This window comes from Apaloderma vittatum, unplaced genomic scaffold (genome assembly GCF_000703405.1).
Source record: "Apaloderma vittatum isolate BGI_N311 unplaced genomic scaffold, ASM70340v1 scaffold1366, whole genome shotgun sequence".
NCBI classification, from domain to species: Eukaryota; Metazoa; Chordata; class Aves; order Trogoniformes; family Trogonidae; genus Apaloderma; species Apaloderma vittatum.
Genome location: NW_009723150.1, coordinates 1 through 11,038, shown reverse-complemented (window position 1 = coordinate 11,038; position 11,038 = coordinate 1). Strand labels below are relative to the sequence as shown.

Below are 11,038 nucleotides of genomic sequence, written 5' to 3'. Positions count from 1 at the left end.
GGCTGCGTAGGCCTTCCAGCAAATATCTGGGGAGTCAAAATCCCGCACGAGAACTGGGACCTGTGATATTAGTAACACTCTCCTGTTATTTTTAAATTTGTTTCACTTGACAGATCTTCTCTCAGGTACTTCTTTTCACACTAGAGCTCATCATTTGTATTCACACAATTCGGCAGAGCTGTGGTGTTTATGTTAGTTAACCAGTTACTACTGTGGCACAGCCACAAGACAAGATACCACAAAAGAAATCAAAAGAGACAGCCACAGATAAAATTTATGCCAATCCTACAACACATTCGCACACTCAGCACAGTCAGTGAACTTAGACACATCAATCAAGTCACTTACAAAAATAAGCGAATAACCCTTCAATATCCTACATCAGTTTTAAAATGTCTGACAGTTTTTAGTTAAAACATAGCACTTCAAGTCACTAAAACTGCCACCTCACCTTTAGAGAAAGGAAAATGCATTAGAAGAAATGTGTAAAACAAGAAGCATCTTGGAAAACTAAGGAAAAGCTGAAGGGGGCAGCACAATAAACAATCATACGCTGGACACCTGACTAAACATCAAGGCTACATACAGGGCTAGTCATGCGGTGCTTAAAAGATCATTACAACCATATTACAGCAGGATTGCTTGGTATCAGATGGGATGACAGATATTTAAAGAACTAAGCAACAGAGTTTTAATATCACTGTTAAAAGCTGAATGAGGAACCACAGACATGTAATATGAAAGAAATACTATCCCCCTCTTGTGGCTCAAGAACGAATTACAGTAAATTCACAACTATGCCCAGAGTGGTCAGTGAAACTGATGGAATCAAGTGCTTTATCAGCCTTCTGGTTACCTTTCCAACGCCAGACAATTACCTGGGAAGAAATGATCGAAGGAAAAGCTGAATACATGCTCAGTGTAATCCCACTGTGCACCTCCATCTTGTCATTACATGAAAAAACAAGCCTGCGTTCTGAATAAACCAACTCCCAATGCTTAGAACCGTAAAAGAATGAGATCCTTTACTTACGAGAGCGGAACAATTATGAGATAGGGGCCATTGAGTCTTTTGTGCTCCATCAGATAAGTGATGAGTGCAATAGTCTGTATTGTCTTTCCTAGTCCCATTTCATCAGCTAAAATTCCATTCAGATTGTTATTATAGAGTGAAACCATCCATTCCAGTCCCTGGAGCTGAAATAAAGAACAATAGTTTCAGTGATTTAAAACCCATGCAAATAATTAAAACCAGTACTACAGAACCAAGGTTCTGATGTCCTTGACTACTTTTGGATTTCCTTCAATAACACTATATGCATGGGGATCCCTGGCTATGTTAACACTTTCTCCTCATCAAAAAAAAAAGCAAACCCAAACCAAAAACCCAAAACAAAACAAAAATCACAACAAACAAACCAACCAACCACCTTTGGTAACAGCTATATGGAAATCACCACTCCTGTTTAGCAGAGTCCATACCAGGAAGACAGATTTCATGCATGGTGGTATTTTTGTGCTGCACACAACATATGCACTCACACATAAGGTTGGTAAAGATCTTACAAGAATTTGTTCTTCAATTTCAGCACTGCTGAATTTAAACTTTCTGCGTATTTCATGTCATTTGCCTGTGTCAATAAAAATATTTCAAACCCAAATCCATCAAGTGTGCACAAAACATGTATGCCTCACACCTGCCAAGTGCATTACTGGTGTGCTAAATCTCTTGGAGCACACGTCCATTTAGCGTCTGCTGTCGGTACCTCCACACGTCAGAGTAGGCCCCCTGTGTCCAATTATGCCTTATGTATAAAATCCCAGAGTTGGAAGGAAGCCAGAGTACTGTAGCTACGAAATGTCTACATAAAAGTTTCACAATGCCAGAAAGCACTAACTTGGGCATAGCCTGAAACTGTGTCAGGGAAGGTTTAGGCTGGATATGAGGAAGCCCTTCCTCACGGAGAGGGTGCTCAGGCACTGGGACGCACTGCCCAGGGAGGTGGTGGAGTCACCGTCCCTGGAGGTGTTTAAGGAGAGGCTGGATGTGGCACTTCATGCTGTGGTCTGGCCGATGTGGTGGTGTGGGGACACTCGACTTGATGATCTTGGAGGTCTTTTCCAGCCTCAACAATTCTATGATTCTGTGACTTAGATTATTCCCTTGTCACACAGACTTCCACTTGTGTATCACATTACCCATTCAAGTGCAAATTAAGTCCTTGCTTCTAAGATCCAAACTTTTGGTGTGTCTCAAACATGGGTAGAGAAGTAAATTAAAAGGCCTAAGAAAGTTCAGACAGAAAAACTCCATGCCTGAAGTAACCTTCTCTGTGAGAGTATCCAAAATAATGTCGCCAGTTTACTGGCTTTATGTACATGCTGACTGATATTTAGGTATTAAAAAATAAGGCCACTAAGACCCGATCAGAATTTGTTCTGCAACCATATGTCCCACTTTGCTTCAGACTTGAGAATAGTAAAACTGTCTTTTCTATGTCATTGAACTTTCTCCATTAGCATATACTGACACGAAGAGGTAATGTGACCAAACATGACAGTAAGAAACATGGGAAAGCAAAAAAAAAGATTAGAAGGAAAAGGCATGTAAAATCCAGAGGATGGAGAAATAAGGGAGTGAGTGGGAGAGTCACAGAACAGTTTCCGTCAGAACATACTTGCTAGAACCAAAGCCAAGCCTCAATGCTCTTGAAATAAAGCTCCTTAGACAAGTGTGCCTTGTACCTTTGGTGACAAGACGTCATAAACAACAAAACTATTCAATTGCTAGATATCACACTGAGCACCTAAAGGATTTGCTCTAATTGGTAATGCCTGTGAGTGGAACTCCACAGCCAGAATTATTTTGCTTTATGGCACACAAGGAAATTGCATTGCAAAACACAGATCTGCATAATTTAAGAATAATTCTGTGTTCCATAAATAATTACAATTCGAGAAGTAAAGGAATTATCAGAATCTTAATTTTACATCCATGGGCACTTTAAGCAAATATGGCCATCAATTTAATATCATTACACATTTTTCTTTTGGTGCATCAGGTAAACCTTTCCAGAGAATGCATCAGGATTATGCAGTGAAGAAGGCTGCTAACTGCGTCTGTTGTCTTCCTGCTTCATTGGGTGCACAAGCTGGGCAACTTACTGACAGTGACACAGAAAAAATAAAGAGGGTGTCGTAGCTGAGAAAGTGACATATTTCTGTCCACGGTTGGATTCTATCTATTAAAGTGTTCCTCAGTGGTGCCAGAAAAGTTATTTAACCTATCATGCCCAAAATCAGTCCCTAAATAACACATTCCTCTTTTTGTTGAGGGCTCACAGTGAGACACTTGAAAGTGCTAAGAACTCACAAAACAATTCAAATTCAGGTTGAGTTTAGCTATGAATGAGTAGGATCATGGGATTAGACCTCAGGCAGCCTCTAGGCCATTCCCCTGCCCAAAGCAGGTCCAGCCTTGGGGCCAGGTTGCTCAGGCTTTTATAAAATCAGTGATTAAAAACCTCCTAGGTAAAATCTTTCCAAGTCGCTGTGGAACCAGTGGTGCTGTCCTCTTCTGTACACCCAGCCTGAACTCTTTTATTTCAGCTTTTGTTCACTGTCTCCTTTCCCCAATCTGTCCCACAGCGAGGAGCTCAATATAAAAATAGTGAAATGCTTTGAAAAGAGAAATCAGCTCTACTCTTGAACTTTAACTATTTAAATATGCTACTGCAGTAGATGGCAGGAACCATAGGAAGCAACGGCCGTAATCACAATGCTTTGCATTTGGGAAACAGTCTTCCTCCTAGTTCTCTGTCTCTTCACGACATCTTGGTGAGTGCGTATTATTCTTTATTTTATGTGGACACAGAAATAATGTTCTGACTACAGAAAACAATACAGGTCCTTGGAGTTTCTTTGAAGGCTGTACAATAGCAGAAGTCTTGAAAACATGTACCAAGGACATTTTCAATCATGAATCTAATTTATGCCAGAATACCAAAGTTCCTAGTCACTAAATCTGCTGAATGTCTGTAAAGGATATGAGACATCAACCTCCATAGTAAAATATTTTCCTGTTTCCAATTTTTATCACTGCACTGAAATATCTTGACCTTAATTAAAAAATGAAATTCTAAGCTTTTAAATATCAGAAGAAGAAAAATATTGCTAACCCACTACAAGTGAAAAGAATAAGCAAAACTGAAATTCCAGGTTAGTGAGGACAGCAAAATCAAAATATTATTGGTCTGCAATGAAAAAAAAAGTTGCAAGTATATGCAGGAAGTTAGTATTATTATACAAACAGTATGTATGAAATATCACTTGCGACAGGTATCAAATTCAAAATATCCAAATTTGAAACCTATTACAGACTTTGTATTTCACAACAGATTTTCAGTTTGTGACTTGAAATACCACACTGATATGTCCAGCAGAATTTGAAGTTTAAAATATTTCAATGTTTTAACCATTTCTCACCTGATAATGTTTTAGTGTGCCATTAATAAGAAGAGAAGACTGCTTTTCCACCCTTTCTGTGATTGCGTGAGCAACAGTGTAGTAGGACTGAGACCCTCTAGCACTATATTGCATGCTATATTCATCATCCACATCTTGTTTGGCTGTCCTGGAAAGTAGAAAAACAACAAGAGTGTTCTCCCACAAACAATTTTTTTGAACGCAGCTCACATATGTAGGTCTAAAGAAATAGTGCAAACTTCCAACTGTGGCAAGTACACCAAAGACTGCAAGCTACTTTATAAACAGCACACAATTAACACTAAATGAATATGTTCCTTCCCCTGCAGATGTTCATACCAGAGATGCTACCACAACCCACTGTAATCTAGTGCAAGGTATTCCTGAGAAATGTCACTGTAAAAAATCATAATTCCTAACAAAAAGCAGCCTCTAAAGAAAACTCACTCAATGATTTGCTTTGCGTCTTTCTCAGAAACTTCCTCACTGTTAGGATCCAGGAGTATCTTCTCCTCTGCCTCTAACCTGCTTGATTCTTCTTCTTCATCCTACAGAATACAAAAAAACAACAGGGGTGCTGGGAAGTGTGGTATCTCCCTGAGGCATACTTTCAACTAGCATTCGCATATTGGTCAATGTTTTATGACAGAAATCCGAATTACAAAATTGAACTTAGACATATTCTGCAACAGAACTGCAGAGCAGAATAACAATGTAATAATTTTACACACACCAATCAAGAAGAAGTCATGATACTTTGAAATAAAATGTATTTTCCTCTTTAATGATCTTATTTTTAAAAGCCTTACTTTGTCTACTGTGTTCATGGAGAATATTCCAGTATTGTATATATATGTTTATCATATTCCAGTTAAGAACTGATGCTTTAGGCTTCTAGTTTCTTTGTAGAAACAGAAAATATTTGTACTCCTTAAAAATAACTTATCTTCTGACTACAGTTGCAGCTAATAACTAACAACCTAAAACCTCCCTAATGAAGTTGAACAAAATACTACTCTTAGTTATGCAAGTGCAGATTTCCCTAGGTCTGAACAGCAGTGCTGCTAAGGAGACTGTGCACATGTCTTTCAACATTCCTCCTAGAATCTGACAGGTATCAGGCCCTCCTCACCTATTCTAATATTGAGAGTCTTGTAGAATTACATTAGCAGTCATCAGTCCTACAAAGGCACGTACTTTAACATCACACAGTCCACATCAGTTTCAGAGGTCTTTTGGTCTGCTATTGTAAAGACTGCTAGACTCAGGAGATCTGAATTATACACCTATTTCTAATACTAGCCTGCTGATTGAACATGGTCCTTCTGTACTCCTCAGTTCTTCTCTCCTTTAGAAAGCACTTGTCAGGAAAGTGCTATGCAAGTATTGGTACTGATTATTTATATAATCTAATATTATGACTCTGCACGATTGGGATCTTTGTGTGTGTTGATTTTATGTTCAAGATTATTTTTAGAATCTCAATAATAATAGTATTTAAATCACCACTAAAGTACTGAATCAAATAAGCCTACCCTGAAGTCTGAACTTAAATCCCTTATATAATCCCTAATATATAAAAATTGTATTATTCATAACTGCCAGTAAAACCTCCAAAGCATAAACATTGGTTTCCTTCATTCAGCACAAAGCCACAATACAGCCTTTTCTGACATATATACTGAAATAGGAATCTGCTTATATTCTCTGTTTTGCTATTATTAATCATCAGTAATGTATTTTACTTTTCCTAACTCCAGTTACCAGTTAGGCATTTACAGCACATACAAAGGGCAACTACGCTGAATGGAAAAAAATTACAAAACCAGTTACTTTTCCTGTTTGTATTATTCTTAAAACACCTACACACCTGTTATCACTTTACTTTCCTTATGAAAAAGAAGAAATTACCACAAGAAATCAGTACTTCGGTTTTACTTTATTGTCAAAGTATTTTTTTAAAGACACATACCTCCTCCTCATATTCAGAGCCACTTTCGTCTTCACTGTCTGACCTGGGAGCAACTTCATAGCTGTACAAAGACAACAGAAAAATTATGAATTACAAATAACTATAGGAGGGATTAGGTTCAGTACACCTCCTACTCAGTTTACGCAAGAATAACTAAGAGAAGAGCAGGCTACTTACATGCTAACTACTTACCCAGGGTTCATTTCCAGCCAAGCATCCAGCTGACTTGCTTTTGGTGCTTCTGGTCCAAGAAGAACTTTTCCTGTTTCAGTGTGAGTCACTTTGACTGGAAGGTCACTCATCTGACTGCTCTCATCTATGGGCTAAAAATTCAAATGAAATATTATACAATAAGGCAACTGAATTTCACGCTTGTCATACGTGATAAAAAGAACTAAGAGAAGAATTTTAAGTCTAAATGTGAACAAGCAGTGAAGTTTGTTACTAGAAGCCACATCTTCCCACATGGATATCAAGCAAATACTGAATAATAGTATTTCTGCATGTGACACTCACAAATATATCACAGGGCTCCAAATAAACTAAAAAGAGCAGCATGGAAAAAAATACACTGTTGGCTTCTGTGAAACAGGACAAAAAGTATATATTCTTATAGGCATTTAATCCCGTTATTTACACCAGTGGACATCTGTAACAAAAAAACCCCATACCTTAACCTTAAGACCTTTTCTTTTGTATGGAAAAATCAGATTATAACAATTTAGCTAACTTTTTAATATATAAGGCCTATTTTAAAAATTCTTCAATTAAGCTGATAAATCACATGCAACAGCAAAACCTTTTATTTATTCTGGTGCTCTAACAAAACCAGATTTTCTTCTGTTACTTCTTTGCCCTGTTTTAATCACAGATTTTCAACCTTAAAAACTTTTTGCATTCTACTACTGCTTCTACTGAAGCATTTTTTCCTAGTATACATATAGAAACAAGAATAAAAATTCTGAACAGTTATAAATACAGTGACTGACAGAGTATAAAATTTACCCCATTTCCATAAATATTTAAGTTACAGGAACGTTACATGCATTTTCCTTGTGCAATTAAAGATTTTGCTATAACTCTTTAACAACATCAGTAAAAATATCACTCGCGAGTATAAAAAAGACCAAAAGTACAACAATAAATACAATCCTAAATTCTTTATATAAAAATAAAATGGAAGACAAAAGTGGCATTAACAGAGTATCTCTTAATGAGTCAGCATATGCTCTGCTACTGAATGAAAAATATTCAAAGAATGACACAGAAAAATTACTCATTTCCTTTGGCTTTTGAGGAAGAAAGAACTTCCAGATGTCTTAAGCCACCAAATACTATGGTCTGTTTCATGTCTGAAAGGTAATTGCATGCAATATCAACAAAAGTATTTTATAAAGATTATAAGATAGAATATAGTGTTTACAATCTCATTTTATAAAGTAAGTTATGTCTACACACTGGAAGAAAACTATTTACTTTTAGTAATATAACAACACTGAGAGGGATTCGTCAGTAGGTATACTCATTCTAGATTCGATTTATTTTCCTTTTAATCTTCAACTTTCTGAAGAGGAACAGGTTAGCATAAATCTTAATCTAGGTAATTTTTATTCCTGGTTATAAACAACATTTCCTCTTAGAACATTTGTGGTCATGATTTCTTTTTAAGCTATAGCAATGGCACACTGGAAAGTTAAAATAAGTAACAACAAAAAAACCATCCTGTAAAATTCATACCTCTCCATCAGGACCAAGACCAGATGCCATTCCTTCTGCATTTTCTTCAGCTTTCTACAACAAATCAAGTGAAAAATGTAACAGTTACATTACAAGTATAGAGATAATACCTTATATGATTTAAGTGTTTTGGACCATGACTATGTGTCATTCCATTTCTGAATAGCCTAGGATACATGTAATTTAAGGTGTGGGCAGACAAAGGCAGACACAGGCAAAGAGTTAGTACCACACACGCAAACCATTTATTAGCATGACTAGGATACCTACAATATCTGGAGTCACTAGTAAATCTGTATCTAAGAAGTGGCTAGCCTACTGAACTTCCAGTCCAAACCTAGAGCTCCTTACAGACCTAGAGTTCCTTACAGTCTGTGCTAATACAAATAAAACAGTAACTAATTTTCACATAATTTACTATTAATTTCCTCTAAAATGCTTTAATCTGGACACACTGCTGGCTCATGCTCAGCCGGTTGTCAACCCAGGTCCTTCTCTGCCAGGCCACACCCCAGCCACTCCTGCCCCAGCCTGTAGCGCTGCAGGGGGTTATTGTGGCCAAAGTGTAGGACCCTGCACTTGGTCTGGTTGAACTTCATAGCACTGGCCTCAGCCCATTGACCTGTCCAGGTCCCCCTGCAGTGCCTTCCTACGCTCCGGCAGATCAACACTGTCCCCCAGCTTGGTGTCATCCACGAATTTTCTAAGGGTATGCTCAATCCCCTCATCCAAGTCATCAATAATGATGTTGAATATTCATAAAGACACCTTTTCTTGGATAAGTACACATTTTGGGGGGTTCTGACAACTAACTAGAAAGGATATTCTGAGAGTTCTCCACACTATATCTCAATTAAGTTTAGGCCACAATTATTCAAATAAGAAACAAAACCAACCCTGGAGCTCCTAGCTGGCGTAAGCTAGATTTTTCTTCTCCCGAGGCACCGCTCCAAGAAGTAAGTACTATCTTCATCCAAGCCTGTCCTCATTTACCCGACTTAGAAATGTCAGGATAGCATGAGAAAATGGAATACATAGTCTTCTTCTCAGTTGGAACTTTCCTAATCAATTCTAACAATGAGCAAGAAAGGATAGAATATAGCTTCTGCTCCTGCCACTGTGCTGGGATTTTAGTACTACAGCACAGTTTTGCTTTTGTTACCAATGTAAACAGATCAGACTAACAAGAATAGATCTTTGAAATTGTGGGGTTTAGATAACCAACTTCAAAGTATCATCACTGTTTATGGTAAATTTAGATAATTCATTTTACTTTTTTTTTTAAGAAGTATGCTTAAGGACTAGTTGCAGTTCAGATATTGAGATGATACTCAATACCCACTTCAAATCAAGTCTCGAGTCTTTGTCTTTGCCATTGAAGTCCACTTACCAAAGCAGGAACTTCAAATGAAGTAGTAGACCTGGGTCAATTCTACATTTTTAAAAAATTTATTTTTATTTTTCCTATTTAGCCTTCATACTTCGGGACACATGCGTGATTATATTTAAAGTACCGTTTCACCAGTATTAGGAAAAATGGAAATCTGGCTAAGCTTAACTCCGGTCTAAAACCTTCAAAATATTTATGAACTATAATATTCTTTCATACACACAAAAAATTAACCTGAAAAGAGGCTTATAAATACTTCTCTGGGCTATGCAAACATAACTGCTCCTGCTCAGTGCACCAACAGTTGATGCTTAGTGAGAACAACATCAATAGGAGCTTGAAAGCTGCTTGCTTAAGCACTCCTGGGCAGCTGCTATGTCTGCTGACAAAGAAAGAAATTGCACCAGAATTGAAGAGTTTACACAGAGGGGCTGGAAAATTTATAATAGTACACATCTAGCTTTGGCTGGACAAGCTACATTGACTGAGGATACTTTATTCCTGTGTGAACGACAGTGGGAGGGGTCCATTCTTTTGCACTTAAGACTAACTCTCTAATATACAAAGATTGTAATAGCTTAGCTACAGTCAGTAGAAAGAACTTTACAATTCAAGCGCACCACCACAAGCAGTAAGGATCAGTACATTTCACTATGCAAAGATCAAATCCTGCTGTGAATGCAGAAGCATTTACAGGCTGTAGTTAAAAACAATTTTGGAAAGCAGAAATATGTTACGAAGAAGATAAATGTAAATGATGACACATATCTCGCACTTGTATTTTGGGCTATGCAAAGATATTCTTGATCTTTGACAATTTAATGCTAGACAAGGAAATATCAATTTTATACAAGCAGGAAGCTACATTTTCTTTATTCTCCATATAATGACAGGAAAAACTCCTACAGACAAAAGTGAAAGGTTGTTGCACACCAAGTTTCATCTGGAGTATTTTTTTTTTTTCAATTTGTGACTGCAGTGAGGATGTATGACACCATCTGAACAGAAGGCTAGAGACTGATGCAAATAAAGGAATGGGAAAAAAGCAAAGGGGAAATCTACTCTAAAGATTCCCCAAACTGTACCCTAGAGAAAAGAAATGGATTAATCTAAAATTTTATTCTCATAAGAATATAGAATTTACTCTGATGTTATATATTGTAAGCCTGGTAAAGACGAGAAGTACTTCTTCACCTTCCACTTCCTCTAGCCGCTCGTAGGAGAAAATCATAGAAACTCTCTTTGCTAACTTCTCTGTAAGTACAAAATATTTAACTACACGTGTTATTAGATTAAACTCTGTTCCACACAGATTACAAAACAGAGAACCAGAGAACAGTTTTAGTTGGAAGAGACCTCCAAGATCATCGAGTCCAACCTTTGTCCTAGCCCTATTCAATAGCGCTAAATCACGTCCCTCAATGCAACACCTACCCATCTCTTAAACACCTCCA

At 37.4% G+C, this 11,038-nt stretch overlaps 1 protein-coding gene across 1 annotated transcript; it reads right to left on the bottom strand.

Annotated features, from left to right (window-relative positions):
- Nucleotides 1–1,033: 1,033 nt before the first annotated feature.
- On the bottom strand, nucleotides 1,034–8,248 carry LOC104275900 (probable global transcription activator SNF2L2; the record flags this gene model as incomplete). The annotated part of the gene is made up of 6 exons (XM_009871987.1): nucleotides 1,034–1,197; nucleotides 4,486–4,633; nucleotides 4,933–5,033; nucleotides 6,458–6,518; nucleotides 6,650–6,780; nucleotides 8,195–8,248. Coding segments are annotated over 6 exons (659 nt in total), but the record flags the coding sequence as incomplete, so codon positions are not given.
- Nucleotides 8,249–11,038: the final 2,790 nt, after the last annotated feature.